The sequence below is a fragment of the Synchiropus splendidus genome, chromosome 17, assembly GCF_027744825.2.
Source record: "Synchiropus splendidus isolate RoL2022-P1 chromosome 17, RoL_Sspl_1.0, whole genome shotgun sequence".
NCBI lineage: Eukaryota > Metazoa > Chordata > Actinopteri > Syngnathiformes > Callionymidae > Synchiropus > Synchiropus splendidus.
In genome coordinates, this window is record NC_071350.1 from 6,180,118 (window position 1) to 6,196,288 (window position 16,171).

At 40.8% G+C, this 16,171-nt stretch overlaps 3 protein-coding genes across 3 annotated transcripts; 1 reads left to right on the forward strand and 2 right to left on the reverse strand.

Annotated features, from left to right (window-relative positions):
• Positions 1-161: 161 nt before the first annotated feature.
• On the reverse strand, positions 162-5,223 carry smfn (small fragment nuclease). The gene is made up of 7 exons (XM_053847370.1): positions 4,958-5,223; positions 4,040-4,123; positions 3,900-3,977; positions 2,630-2,741; positions 2,086-2,194; positions 1,957-2,010; positions 162-579 (listed from the first exon to the last, which is right to left on the reverse strand). The coding sequence occupies exons 1-7, from the start codon at positions 5,174-5,176 to the stop codon at positions 492-494; spliced, it is 744 nt and encodes a 247-aa protein (XP_053703345.1). The 5' UTR covers positions 5,177-5,223; the 3' UTR covers positions 162-491.
• Positions 5,224-6,558: 1,335 nt separating this feature from the next.
• LOC128748683 (gastrula zinc finger protein XlCGF8.2DB-like) lies at positions 6,559-9,723 on the forward strand. The gene is made up of 2 exons (XM_053847629.1): positions 6,559-6,702; positions 7,750-9,723. Coding segments are annotated over exons 1-2 (1,044 nt in total). The 5' UTR covers positions 6,559-6,701; the 3' UTR covers positions 8,793-9,723.
• A 1,663-nt stretch (positions 9,724-11,386) lies between these two features.
• On the reverse strand, positions 11,387-15,940 carry LOC128748670 (gastrula zinc finger protein XlCGF57.1-like). Its single transcript, XM_053847620.1, has 2 exons — positions 15,721-15,940; positions 11,387-13,272 (listed from the first exon to the last, which is right to left on the reverse strand). Exons 1-2 carry the CDS (start codon positions 15,755-15,757, stop codon positions 11,969-11,971), a joined length of 1,341 nt encoding a protein of 446 aa, XP_053703595.1. The 5' UTR covers positions 15,758-15,940; the 3' UTR covers positions 11,387-11,968.
• Positions 15,941-16,171: the final 231 nt, after the last annotated feature.

The window sequence follows — 16,171 nt, forward strand, 5'->3', positions numbered from 1 at the left end:
TTCACCAGATACGTAGGGGAGCATCCCAGCATAGCGTGAATGTTGCTCACCCTCCGTCCTATAGGACGCTGCCTTGTAAGGGAGGGCCTTCTGGAGAACTGTGCACTCTGCTTTCATGCAACATGCCTCTAGTTTAGTCATAGGTGCAACATTCCAATCAGCAACATATTTGGAACCAGTGGAACCATTTTATTGTTCTAATGATGATGATATACAGTTTTCAGGTGAAAATACACTAACTGTAACTTTAGGAGAATGACTGCAGACAGCAACTCTTCCTTTCATCTTTGTCAAACACAGATGTGTTGTGTGCATGTAGACCACTGCACACAGGTAAATGAAGATGTGATTAAGCCCAAATCAATATAAAAAAAATACTGTTTTTCCCCAATATTTTGATCTAGAACATCGTAGATTTTCAAAAAAAGAGTGGAACGCTGACTGAAAAAAAACATTTTGTGAGATAGACGCTTTCATTTCTTCATTTGTCGTCAGTCTTCCTTATCAGTGGAGGTCTTGAAGACATTCGCTCTATAGAACTGCAACTCCGTGATGCTCTCTCTGATGTCATCCAGAGCTCTGTGACACAGGAAAAACATAACTGCAAAAGAAGTTTCAGGAAAGACACTGTAGATATTTGTGTGTGCTTGCAAGAAAAGTTGTTACCTTGTGAGAGAGTTTTTTTGATTACTTTAAAAACCAACCATTATGATATCCCAGAAACACTATCTATGTTGCCAAAGTGCTGTTGCGTTGATGTCAGCGTAGCAAGCTGAGTTATAAGCAAACACCTTGGTTGGCTCATTGTAGATTCCGCCTCCTCATTGGCTGTTCTCCAGCATCCCAAGTTAAGTAGAGTCATGTTAAAAGGCGTCAACACCACAAATTCAAGTACAGTGGTAACTCGGTTTTCGAACGTCCCGGAATTTGAACAAATCGGAGTTCGAACAAAAAATTAGACATTTTTTTGCTTCGGGTTTAGAACGAAAATCCAGAACTCGAACGCCCCCGAAAAAAGCCAGAAAAAACATGATGTGTGCAGACCAATCAGCTGACCCACGACGCGCGTTGTTATTGTGTATAATGCAGCTTCTGTATGCAGACGTGTCCCGTTAGCTACATTTACTGTCTGTTTTTTCTTCATATTGAGGTGTAAAACCTTTCCTGTCTCCACACTGGACCGTGGTAGAGTGTCACAGGGGAGGTGCTCGCTCTCCACACCTCCGAGGCTGGAGCGCACTCCAGGGTTTGATGTCCTGTTGTGGGCTGGAGCTGGGACAGGGATGAGGCGAGTCTGGGGCAGAGCGTTACTTGGTTTATGACTTTGTCACAGCCAAACTGCACAGAAGCGCACATTCAGAGCTGGACACGCACCGGGCACCTCTTCACTTCTGGAGAGACGTCACTCACTCGGCAACCCCTCCCACATGCAGCGGCCACACACATAGAGGAACAGCGCACCTGCAGCAGACACTCTACATTCACTCCTACAAAAGCCTCTTTTAAGGCTTGGAACGCATTCTGGAACGGATTGTGGTCGAGAACTGAGGTTCCACTGTACGCTCTTTAGAAGACCAGCACAGAGAGTTTTCCAGGCTCTCGAAAGTGAAACCACTGGTTCCTCAGCAGCAGGCTGTTAGCGCAGCTACAGCTTAGCGACACCCGCCAGGCCGAATGTCACATTTGGAAAGCCAAGCCAATTGTGAAATAATCATTATTAGTTATTATTAATTAATGTTTTGGTTTGTTTACGTGTACGTTGTTTAAAAATGGTTATTCATCACAAACGAAATCAAGAGTAATGAATCTGTTCTATTACTTGTATGGGCCCTGGGCCAATTTGATCTGGGAGAGGTGGGCCCCAAGATCAAAAAGGTTAAGAACCCCTGGTGTAGAGGTTACACAGCACAGGTCTGCTGTGAAAATGTGATAATAATGGCACAACATTGGAGTTACCTGTGAGTAGCCTTTTTTCGGGGGATAGTCTTATAATCTCCTGGAAACCACCGTCTGAAAGAATTCAAGTTACACAAATAAATGGAATCCAAGAAAAGAAAGAATAAACCTTGAGATCAATGGAATTACCTGGTCAGTTCCTTGATGGTACTGACATCAACAATCCTGTAGTGGAGGTGGTGAACAAACTGCGGCATGTGCTTCATCAAGAAGCGCCTGTCCTCATGAACAGAGTTTCCTGACAAGAACGAAGAACCCTTCATAGATTTAAATTCATTAATAGAAAAGATGCAAGTTTGTGGGCACGACAAAAAAAGGAAACAAAACACGGAAACAAAGCAATGTCAATACTGGGCTGCCACCTGTCCATCAATCTTGCGCTTATTGTTTACAAAGCCCGACGCATATTCACCGCACTAAGCATCTGTAAAACAAAAGTGATTTTCTGAAAATGGTATGTATATTTGTGCTCTTACACTGAATATGAATAAAATACAAGGTAATACTCGGATTTGGGGGCACATAACACTTAATTGTTATTTATTGCATTTGTCTGAAGTACATCATGTCCAACATTGCATTTGTTGGAATTTCTGTCCAAACTAACTGAACATATATGTCCGCAACAACTGTTTGGAGAACAAAGACCAGCTGCGCAAGAAAATCGGCTCACCGGCCAGAGGACACTGTCCGGGTGGTGTATGCTGTCTGACAAAGGACAGGAACTGATACTCTGCATCTTCCAATGAGATGGTACTGTCCCGAACAGCCTGTGTCAGACCTGACTGGAAAGAAGATTTCACAATTTTAATTTACTATACTGCTTAAAATACCTATACATCCTGCTTGCAACTAAATAATTAAACGCGAACACAGACATACAAGATTTCAGCTACTGTACTTGCCGAACATACAATGCTGTAAAAACAGTCCAATCTTTTAACCACTCTGAAAAGAGTGGATGGTGCTATGTCTATCATACTCTAGCCGTTGCTACAGAATGCTGGAAGATCTGTCTTGCAGAAACTGTCTTCGAAACCTCATATAATCTAGCATTAAATAACAAGCAGGAGTCAACTTTGGGTGCAAATGTGGCAAAATTATGAAAGGCAGCATTGCTCCATTATGACAAACCAAAATATAAAGCTATGGATAGTGACTACATAAGAAGATGGTGGACGACTGTAACTTCAGTCTGAGCAACATTCGTGGGCATGTGACTATCCAAGTACTCCAAGAGCATATGTCGTCTGACAGCCACCCCGAGTCGAGGGGACGAGTGAGGCTGTATTCTGTTGTAGGCAGAGAGCAAGACAACAGCTTTGACTTGACTACGCACTGCACCGTTTCCAAGTTGGAGAGGAGAGGAACATACAGACAGGAGACAGACGTTTTTAGTTCTGGGGTTCAAATGATTATGTTCTGAACTAAAATTGTACTTTTTTTTCCTCGATCATTATTTGTGATTGATTGCTCAATGAAGTACACCCCTCAACACAACACGCACAGCTGCTGCTGCCGTCCATTCATTCATCAAAATCTGTGACAAATAGTGAACAACGATTGTGTGGAAATTCAATTCAGAAATTCAGTACAGTTTCAGCATCACACTCTGATACCAGATTGGAAATCTAGTGATTTCCGTTCACTGGGTCGAGTCTGAGCTTCATGGAACTGAATATATAAATGTTTATTTCATCTATATATTACATACTTTTTCAGAGGTGATTGTGGGTTGAAATTCACTCACATCTCAAACATGAGGAGTCTATCATAGGATCATCATGAGAGTTATGTGTTCTGCCCCATTTAGGTGTGCTTGACTGGGGACCGTTGAGAAAAACAATCTGTGAAAATTTCAGGCGACAGAATGCCAACTGGGTGTGTGAAAATAGGACCTTTTCAGATTCTTCTCAGCTCAACTCACTGTCAATACAGCTTACCATCCCATGATGCTCTTTACACCAGTCCGACATTGTATCCAGCAGCTCATCCGGCTGCTTGATTATCAGATTGGGCCCCTGGCAACAAACAACAGTGGAATTTACACGATGAAGTAGACACAGAGCAGTGACAGCTTTACCTCAGCCAGGACATTCAGCTTGGAATCTGTGATAATACATGCCATCTCAATAATCTGGTCCTTGTCAATGTCAAGTCCAGTCATCTGCAGGAAAACAAAAACACGTTGTTTTATTATTCACTCTGTTGTATTTGTTATACAAGTTATTTTCAGATTAATGGCCTCACCACAGAGTTCAAATCAATATCCTGACACATATATCATATATATCATATCGACTGAGGTGGAATATAAATTGAGGCTTAGCACAGATGTGTCAGGCCTCCACAAGCTTTTATCTCCACACAACTTGCCAGAGTCCTATTTCCGATATTTTAAGCTCCGATGCCAACACGCTTGCAGAAGACACTGGTCTTTGATATGACATCAGACGCCTTTCACATGCTGAATGGAAAAAAAAGTGAAACCCTCTCAAAGCCTCAACTTCCTCGTGGGTCCAAACCAGCTGACGTGCACAGTCTTGTCCACATGCTTGGTTGTTAAGAAATGAAAAATATCCAGAGTTGTTGCTTTGGTGGTCTGGAGGACGGCGATGTCACCGGATATATGGTGGGCGTTGTGTGTCATTGAATTGACTTGACAGCTACACATTTGTGATAGTAACAAACTATGAAGAAATTCTTGAAAGTGCTTAATTTTCCCACATAGCGACTTTCTCTTTGCAAATAAATCAAGTCACATTTTCATCTTCAATCATTTTGGAGTAACAGGTGTATTTTAACCAACAGTATTATTATACTTATATGAAGTCTGGTTGCATTGAGTAAGGCTCAATATTGTACAGTATTTCTCGATAATCACCGACATACACAGGGAATTTCCGCAGCCTTTGACATGGGTATAATACAGGAACAATCGATTTATCAATGAAAGCATCGTGGAGCACTAAACCAAAGAGGTGGTACCAGCAGAACTTGCCTCAAGATCCACCCACACTATCCTGTCGGCCCACGGTGTGCACGACATGCTCGTCTTCTGGCGTCCACGCTGGTGCAGTACTCTGCATGTGGCGTTAAGGCTTTGTCTTGGCAACGTGGCAGGCGTCACAAACGTATGGAGCAATTGACCGAGTGCGGTGAGAGGACGACTGAGTCGCAGTAGTAGCATAGAACTACCGATAACATTCGTCGCCGTCATGAAAACACACAGGAGAAGCAGCGCGATTGGTGCACGCTTGCGCGCGCAGGCGCAGAAGCGTCTCTCGTTTCGCCATGTTTTATGGCAACCCTACAGGGACAAATTGTAACACAGGCAGCACGATTCTCGAAAGGTTTTTGTTCTACAATGCTCTGCAAATCGCTTTAGTCACTGAGCCACTTTTGTAAACGTAGAAATGCCTTCACAGACCGATCGACAGTGACTATGAATATGATCATGAGTGAAGTTTAGCTTTGTATTATTTGTTTTTTTTAAAGCTTGCTGCTATTTAAATTCAATTAATTAATGTAAAGTAAAGAATTAATAGGAGCAATGCTCTGAAAATTGCTTTACATAATTTCTTGTATTTGCCTGTTGAAGAATACATTTTACATTTGTTTCTAAAGTCTTCCTGGTTTCCACTGCGAGGAGCACCACCGCACCATGCCAAAACCATACTAAGAGTAAACCATACATACTTGCTGAATGAACTGTTAATCAGAATATGTCCTCACACTGCTCAAGTTTTGCCAGCTCTACGTCAGACGTAGAACACAAAGGCTCCACCACTCCCATAAAACCCCCCGTCTTCCACTTATTGTCTCTTTTTTCCAGTCAGCCTGCAGAATTATTTTCATTGTTGTTACTTCCACTCATAACCACGAACTATGCTTTGTGTGTCTGGGAGTCGACACTTATTGGTGTTGACTGTTCTTAATTATCTGATTCTTCTTGCAGATATTTTCCAGGACAGTGTTTATATCACTTCACTCTGCTTCAGAGGTCTGGAATCTGGAATATTTATGAAAAATCTGCACTTCGCTTAACCACTGGAGCTCCCTTCTTGTTTAATGAGGTCAAAATCTGAAGGATAAAATAGGATGTTTAAATGTATGTTTATTGTCCAATGCAATAATTGTCAAACAAATCATTATCACTAAATTGTTTTTTTTTAATGCTGTTATTGAAATATGCACGTAATAAAATATTATTTGAGGCTTGTGATGATGATAATTATAATAAGAAAAATTATTTATATTTTAGGATAACATGCTACATAGCCAGAGATGGTGGTGTATCACACTGATGGAATGTTTCCACATTGAATGTAAGGATATCATTAAAAACTTGCAATAACAACTGCATCTCTTCTATATATGGATTATTAAAAATCCATATATATATATATATAAATATAAATATAAATATATATATATATATATATATATATATATATATATATATATATATATATATATATATATATATATATATATATATATATATATATATATATATATACGTTTCAAGAATCGCAAAGTCTATGCCTGTGTTTGTCCCTTTTGAGTAACCGTAAAAACATGGCCACTGCGCATGCGCCTGCTGAATTCCCCGACCGCAGCTGTCTAACAGATACTAACTCCTTAAACTGCCCAAAATAAGAAGAATATTAGCCACGGCGGAGTCGTCCCCTGCCAGGGACGTTGTCGCAATATTTGGACAACAAAGCGAGCCAAACATAAACAGTAAGATTATCTATTGCAGACTGTTGTGAGCTCCCACTATTGTTTTCTCTCAGGTTTTACCTGACTTCCCCCTCTTCATAAAAGCCATGGCACCAGTGATGAAGACCGTTAGTGACGTTTCGACCCGGTGTTTTCATCGTTTCAGTGAGGAGAGTCTGACAGTTAGCTAGTGTATATCAGACGTACAAATCAAAGGATCAGCGTAATAACTAAAAATAGATTGGACCGCTGCTTTTCCTTTCTATTTATTGTTGAGAATATGAATATAGTAGTCGGAATTTGTCCTTAGCGTCTTAGCATCTTCATCCTTTGCTTGTTTTTTGTCTTTATACGATATGTGATAACCCCTTTCTTCTTCTTCTTTCTTCTTTAACTGATGGCACTAACCTTGTGTGAGGGAAATTCAATAAGTATTTTCAGAACAAACATACACAAACTGTCAGACTACTAGGTCAGTACTCCTCCATCCTTTTTTGCCCTGCTGCAAGGCTCTTCTGGAATAGCATGAGTGAGAAGATGTCCTACCCTTCATGGCTTTTGACCTGAAATAGAGCTGATATTGGTTTCATAATGTAATATTTGCCTGGAAAATGTTCTTCTCATAGAAGAAAATAATCTGAAAGAATGACAGTCTATGAAATTAAGCTTCTGCTTGCTATCGTTTCTGAGACACTGCTGTCTGTCAATAATAACTCTGCCCAGTGTCTGTGCATATTTTGACCAATCATAAATGGCATCAATAGAAAAACACCTGGAAATGTGAACAGATTCAGCTCCTACTCACTTTTTTTAATCTGTAGTTATCCTCTTATCATTAAAAACAGTTCCACATCTTTCCTTTTATTTCATTTACCATTTGAAATGTCAATTACATAATGTTCAACCGTGTGAACCTGACATTCAGCTTTACTTATTACTAATGTGATTTATCTGTTGCGGTATCCAGGAGATTCGGTTATCCAGTCACAGCTGATGGACTGGGGGTGGGAAATTGTTCAATTGAATTGTGGGTAAGGAGGTGATCATTAACGTCTGTGTCTGTTTCAGTGAGCTCCATAGATGGCACCAAGCACATAGTGAGTCAAGATTTCCCTTCAGATGACTTGACCAAGAACCAGGAGCCAGAGGACCTTCTTAAAGAGGAAGAACTTTGGAGTGATCCAGAAGGAGAGATGGTTCGAGGGCAGGAAGAGTCCGAAGTAACATTCATTCCTGTTCCTGTGAAGACTGAGGATGAGGAAGATGAATCTTTATACCTACAGTTTTATCATGTTCCATTTGGGGAGAACCCGGACTCCCACGCCAGCATCTCATCTTGTCGACTGAAAGAAGAAGAAGAAGAATCAGCTTCTCAGAGCTACTCAATGCACCGAGATACTGACCATGAGGCACAATCTGCTGATTCGGATACTGATCACAGTGATGACTGGAACAAATCTGCTCATCCTCAACCAGTAGACAAAACTTTTAGTTGCTATCAATGTTGCAAGTCCTTCTCCAGGAAAGACCAGCTCAAGTCGCACCTGAGCACTCACACAGGGGACAAGCCCTTCAGTTGTCCAGTGTGCGAAAAAAGTTTCACAAGGAAAAGCAATCTCAAAACCCATATGGGCACTCACAGAAGAGAGAAACCATTTAGCTGCCCTGAATGCAACAAACGTTTTTCACGGAGAGACCAAGTGAAATCTCACATGGTCACACACTCTGGAGAAAAACCATTCAGCTGCTCAGTTTGCAGAAAGAAGTTCACGCGGCGTAACACTTTGGCGAACCACATGGGAACGCACACAGGAGAGAAAAAGTACAACTGTAGTGTTTGTGGCAGGTCTTTTGTCTGGCCTGCACAAATTAAAAATCACTTGTGTCCCAATGATAAAAGTCCTCCTCGGAAAAGGAGATTTTTCTGCGCTGATTGTGGCAAAAGCTATACCTCAAAGCAAAATCTGGAAATACACAGGAAAACTCACACTGGAGAGAAACCTTTTTTGTGCTCAGAATGTGGAATGTGTTTTACAGCTGAGCGTAATCTGATAAAGCACTATTTAATTCACAACATATTTGCTCCATTTGTTACATCCGATTCTCTTTAAAGTTTGTTTTGTTGTTATATTTTTCCAGACCCATCTTGTATTTGTTAATTATTTTTATTGTATGGGGATGGAACACCATTCACAACACTCAGTTGGGTTTCAGCACTGTGCTGCTGCCAAAAGAGCAGCATGAAGCAGAGATAGGTGTGAGACTTGGGTCGAACTACTTGTGTCTGACCTCTCACTATCATCGTACAACTGTCTCACAAATATGGACAAAGCACAGCAAGAGAAAAATCTAACAATTCACACCCTATACAGAGGGATGTTGTTTATAAAGGTTATCCAATCTAGTCTATTGTTGCCTGCTGAATGGCAGCATCCATGCAGAGAAACAGATAGAAAGTGTGTCTGCCAGTGGAGTCTGTCCATGCCTAGTCATCACTAGGCAGCAGTTTGGACACATTTGGTACCTAAACCAGCATTCAGCACATTACCACCTTGTAATAAGGTGACATCTCGGCTCCTGCAGTATGTTCATCATATGCTATGTAGCCACCGATCTGACAAATCCAAAGGTGTACAGCACAGGGGGTCCATCATCTAGTGTGTATTACAAAATTTTGATACAAAATTTGGTATGTAGTCCGAAAACATGACAAAAACAAGCACTGGTACAGATGGCAGTTACCATTGTTTCTAATCGCACTTTAGTTGGTTATTGTTCGTATATTTTCCATGAATAAACACATGTCACAGGTGTTAAGTGTACTATTCTGCAGTGTGCAGTACCTCCTAGATCTGGAAGGCTTGGTTTCCGTTGTGATGCTGTGAATAAGGAATGGGCACGAATTGAATTATGATGTTTGTATGTGTCATATGAATAATTTAGGTGCAATTCCAAACCGAGATGATGAGCTTGTCTCTGCAGGAAACATGTTCTTCTCCAATGGAAGCTTTTGCTACGTTGTGATGTCATGTTGTTACCATATTTAATCAGATAAATTGGTTTATAAAATGAAATGTATCTGTGTACCATATTTTTGTCTTCATACATGTACTATGTTCAGTACTTAAATGTATTAGTACTTAAATGGTAAATCAGACTTGCAGTCTGGTATTTTGTCTAACAACATTTTGACTACAGATCAAAAGATCATAAAAATATATAGTAATAACAATCATAATAATAAAAACAGACATAGAAATAAATATACAATAATATTTGAATATAAGTACTGATATGGAAGAACATTGATGTCATTTGAATATTATAAAAGAGGCCTATGCCCCCTCCCCTTTTGAGGACAGGAGGTGTTCTTACAATCATAAGCCATGCCACAGTATGTTAGATGCTGTGTTGTGATATTGACAAAATAAAAATCCTATCTCTTTTAACCAGGTTTTTCAACCTCGGGGCATCAAAAAAAAAATAACTCAAACGGCCATCCATCCTCCGAAGAACAACACACTATGGTTAAATGAGCGCTCCATAATCTGAATTAATGTATTCTGATTGAGTCTTAAAACAAAATCAAAACAAAAATTCCGCAAATCCACACAGTTGAACATCAAATATACCCAAATACAGATGTCTTTTGCACATGTTTCAGGCACTGATTTATAGATTTTTTAGAAACATTGACCAGTTCCTGCAACAGATATTAAAAAAAATGTTGTCTCCTTTAGGCTAGTGTCATTCAACCTGTGTTTTTGACAACAAATGCTTGAAACAGAAATATATCATACAGTATAGCACATGTCAGTATTACATTGTAGTTCATTTTAGACTCCATCATGTGTGGATCTGTCAGGTGACCCTCGAAATGGTACTAATTCCTACCCACATGGTCAGAGATCACAAGTCATAAGAAAAGACTTGTGCAGCCTCCACTGCCTCTGCTCCTCCACCAGCCGCTGCCACTCAAAGTGTTTCCGGCACCTGGGGAACATTTACCTCATTCGGAGATGGCAAGCAGATGTACGTCGCTCAGTAAACCCTATAAGTAGGAGTGCGAAACTGCTACCGTTCTCTGTACATCAGCTGTATCATTTTATCTGACTCCAGCTCCAGCATCAAAGTGCATCTTACCTGCGCCAGCGCCACTGAGCAGCTTCACCCAACTGGTAGGCACGTGTCTTCTTGAATACCTTTGCCCCTTTGTATTCATAACAGACACACAGTTTCAACATGTTCACTCCAGGAACTTCAGAGGATGATGAGGAGGAGCCTTGTGAAAAAAATGAAAATGAAAAAGTAATGAATTGTCCAAAGTCGAAATATGATTCTGTTCAAATCAAAGTGAGTGAATCATTGTCAGGTAACTGGTGAAAAATCACTTGTTTGGTGGTTTCACTATCGAGGTTCATCCAGGATGCTGGGAATCCATCTATCCACCAAGACACGAGAAACTGGAGGCACAGCCAGATGATTTCATGCAACTACCCGCAGCAATGCTCTCCAACACGCTGAATGCTCTGTCCACAACGCAATAGTTGCTATAGGTAGGAAAATTTAAGAGATAGAAAATGGCCTGATTCAGAGAACATTGTGTACATTAAATAATTAAACACATTACAAATAATTTGAACTTGAGCGGAGAATACAGATCCCTTATGCGATAATTCAAATACCACACATGAATAAGACAGATTTATTTAATTTTTACCAACACAGCAGTTCACATTTTCAAACGAAACTTAAAAAAAATAAAAGTCATACAGACACTGAGGCTCAATATTATCTTATTTACACAAAGCTTACAATGACTGCAGGGGAGGTGGGAATGTCTAGATGAGGAACGTGATGTAGTGTCACCTTCTCTTCAAGCTTCTGACATTGAGCCACTTGTCCTGAAGCAAGAGAAGCTTCACATCCAAATAACATTTTTAATGTTTGTAATTTCAAGTTAAAGTTTGGAAAATGGCTGTTTCAGTCAAACAGCTCCTTTAAAAAAATAAAAAAAAAGTTGTGCCTGTGCATCCCTCACAGTTTCAGTGGATGACAAATATCAATTAGCTTGGACCTGCTGGTTGATATAAAAATAAAAAAATGAAAAACAAACCACACTTGAGGTAAGGCGACGTTTCATCTTACTAACACTGTAGATAACTCTCAAACCATGAGTTACCATGGATTAAGTCCAAAATGTATAATTATTATGATTATTTTCAGAAGTTCACCCTCACACACTCCGGTGTTGCCATTACATTAGATCATAAGGACAAGCAAAGACTCAAACCGATTTATCACAGCATTTTTTCTTGTGACTGTTTAGGTTTCCACTAGCTGAGAAAGCTTTATTGCACACAGAGCAAACATAAGGTTTCTCTCCTGTGTGTATTCTTATGTGTACAATTAGATCAGATCTCAATCTGAAACACTTCTGACAAAAAGAACATGCATAGGGTTTCTCGCCAGTGTGTTTTCGCATGTGATTCTTTAGATCTGCGACAATACGGAAACTCTGACAACAAACTGAGCAAGTAAAAGGCTTCTCTCCGGTGTGCGTTCTCATATGGCACTTCAGGGAGCTGTGGTCCACAAAATTTTTGTCACAAACTGAGCAGTTGAATGGTTTCTCTTGGTTGTGAACTCTTCGGAAATGACGATCACAAGCCACTTTCAAAGTAAAGCGTTTGTTACAAACGGAACAAACATGCTGCGGTTCTGAATGAATTAGCAGGTGTTTTGTCAGATCACCCTTAAAGCCAAATCTTTTCCCACATTCAGAACAAATGAATGGTTTTTCTCCCGTGTGGATTTTCTTGTGAGTATGCAGAGTTTGCTGGGAGCTATACACTTTCCCACATTCAGAACAAACAAAACCCTTTTTTACAGTGGGGTTGTTCACATCAACACACTGGTGGTTTGTTAACTGTGTAGGCCAAGTGAATCTCCTTTCACAAACACTGCAGCTGTACTTTTTCTCTCCGGTGTGCGTCCCCATGTGGTTCAGTAACGTATTATGACGGGAGAACGCTTTATTACAAACGGAGCAACTAAATGGTTTCGGCCCAGTGTGACTCCTAATGTGGTCCATCAGATGGCTTTCTGATCTAAACAATAGTCCACAATCTGTGCAACAGTGCTTTACTTTAGCCATCATCACAGAATCTAGCAGGGGATCAGTGGATTTGCTCCAGTCTTCACTGTCTTCAGTTTCGCAATCTGAAGACTGAGTCGTCTCGTGGTCAGTGGGAGGGTGACATAGATGAGAGTTTCTCTCGGTTTGTCCATAATCACATCCATCTTCTTCTTTTAGTTGAGTCGAGTTGCATGTGTGAGGATCTGGCCTCTCCTCAGTTGAATAAAGCTGTGAGTATTGAGCATCATCTTCTTCATCTTCAGTCTTTATTGTAACAATCGTGAATGGTACTTTGCATTCATCTGCCTCCTCCAGCACCTGAAGTTGCTCCTCCTCGTGCTCCCCATCTTCCTCCTCCTCCTCCTTGATGAGGCGTGTCACTGGCGCCTCTTGGTCCTGCAGTTTAGGAGAAACGCCTGAACGGACCAGCAGCTGGATCTCTTCAGGACTAACTGAGGAAAAGAAACACGGTTATGAGATGAGGCAAAACGCTGTCTGTGGTGGACTATTTGAGGATCATGCAGGTGTCTGATGCCGTGTTTCCACCGAGGGGTCAGCCCCTTAGTTTTTCCACAGAGTTCGGGAGGGAGCAGGGGCAGAGATGTCACGACATTGCGCTGTTTCATTCATTGTTTCAACTGCAGAGTTGTGGAAAATGTTTACAGCTTGACATAATGACACCATAACAATAGAAAAGTCTCTTTTGTGCTCTGATCATGTGAATGGGTGAAAACTAAGTCACCAACAAAAGAAGATGACATGAATCGTTGGCAGGGGTTCATTGTGATCGACTGGTTTGGTCCAGTGCTAATGAACGGACTGGACATTTGCGTTGCTCCAATAACATATACGTGACTGATTTAATGACATCAATGATGCGTTTGAGGAGCTAAGTCCTCCCCTGCAATGTCTGCCTCGCTCACCCTTCTCACTCTCTCTTGCCTGTGACGGCACTACAGCACTCCATAAACGCCCTTGTGAGAGCGTGCAAGACCTGGCAGAAAATGCTTTTTCAACATTAAAATAAAGCATGTGTCACTCGTATCGTGTCTATATCCTCTTGCTTTTGTTAATAAAGGCTTTGGAGTGTAAACTGTCCTATTCCAGAGTTTATTGCTGCCTTCACATGTACACTGCGACAAAGAACATTTATATTTAATGATTTCTTGTTAAAACACAGAGCACAAAATGCACACATTAATAATTGTATGTACAGTCCTGCAGAAGTATGAAATAACGATTATTCTGAAGTAATGTCTCCAAGCTCGCTCTACTCTGATTATTATTATTTTTTTTTTTGTTCTTTTTTTTTTTTGGTAAAACAATGTAATCACATAAATTATAAAGCATTTCAAAAATAAAATAAAATAAAATAAAAATCAACAAAAGTCTATTTGAATCTGTTGGTCATTTCAGACTCAATGATATTTCAATAACACGTGAGTTTCAATGGTTTTTAAAGTGGCAATGTGTATTTTAAAAATTTTCAATTTCAGTAAAAGAGTGTAATTGCAAATGGCGAAACAGTAAAAAAAAATGCAATCACAGCTGGCAATATACCAAACACTGTCAAGCTTATACTTATAAAGGAAGCTCTGCAAACATCTATCATACAACATCAGGAATCAAACTTATTGAGGAAAGCTAGGATCTAGCAAAAGCTGCTGCAAGACCGATTGACCCAGATAATAAAATTCTTTACAGCAAGCTCCACAACACAGTTCACAAATTGCTTCACTACCGGTGCAGCTTTTTTCCTGTCTACCTTATCACATCATGACTAGGGATGTGCCCATCGATCAGCCACCAAACCTGATCGGCCGATATCAATGTGATTGGTGAATGCCGATCACTGCCTGTCATTTCTGATCACAAAAACTGATCCATCACTTGCTGCTGCGCTCCTCTTCCCACTAACACTCTGTGAAGAAGGAGACGGTTTTGTTTTTTCTAAGTTGACCACACACCTTCATGACAGACCGATGGAGAGCTCCTTGTCGGACCCACTTCGCCAAAGACAGTCTGCACCACAGAGCTAACTTTGCCACAATCAAAATGCAGAACCAAATAAATTTACTCCAAAATGTGAAGAGAGAAAGAATAATAGAAGTCATGAAGCAAGCTGAGGCAAATAATGTAAAAGAATTGTCAGACTTGTGCTTTTTTTTTCCTTTTCGGACTAACACTGAATAGAAAATTGCAATTTATTCTCAAAAATACATGCACGATCGTGCTAAAAATCGGAACCGTTATTTAGAATAAATGAATCATAATATGTATGCCATATTGCCCACCCCTTTCCAGAAACATTTTAACATTTTGTTTCTGCATATAGCATGCCGAAAGAGCCCAATGTCAGTAACAACACTATTTCACAAACTGTTCTACTAAGGCTTTTTGACGAGTGTGTTTGAAAAACACTGCAGAGTGTTTCAATCCCTGATGTCGCGGTAATAAAACCGGTCATTTCTCCTATTCGAACTGCGTCTAGTCACTTGCACCGAACCTTTATAGCAGTGTTGTCCCCGGGTGATCCAGGGTGTCGTTGTTGAACCACTTTCATCCGAGTTCAAATACTGAAAAGCAGTAGAAGCTCTCTGAATCAGGCCCCGGTGTCGCATGCCACAGCCAGTTTTTTTTAGGTGGACTACAACTATGAACATTCCCCGAATGGTTGACGTGCGCGCACCCGCAGCCCGACATCACTTTCTGCCATGACTCACACTCGAGCACAACAGGGGCTTTTTCTCCGGTACGACGCTTAAAACTTAGTCAGCACGTCTATCCACTGAGCGGTGGTCTCCACGCTGAACAGCCAGCTTCTGTGACTGGGCCAAATCGAATCGTTAAAGACGAAGGTAGGGTTGCAACAATCCAGGCGGCGCATTAGAGTCTCTCACCTTTTCTTCGTAGCAACTCTCGGTGATGTCCGAACATCTCGACTAACTCCCGGTATTGAGCCGTACCCTCCTTCAACTGTTTAAGACTTCGGGCATTCCTGATCCAGGGTGGGATTTTTTTTTAGCAATGTAGTCGCTCCGACGGCCCCAAGATAATGAATTGTCAGTATGTTTCGCGCAAGCTGCAGAATCGATTCTGAGCGAGTACGGGAGCGTCAACTAGTTGATGACGTCACTACCGTTTCTCTACACGGACAAAACACGTTTGGAGTTTTGCGAAGCTGCGCGAGCTGTCCCTTTTTTAAAGGACAACCTCATTGACAAACAACTCACCGTGCAAGCACGTTACAAACTGCACATATTTGATAACCTATTATTTCTTTATCACAATAGCGATAAACTGACTTCTTGAGTGAACTTTGAGCTGAAGTCGTGGTGTAGACAAGTTTGG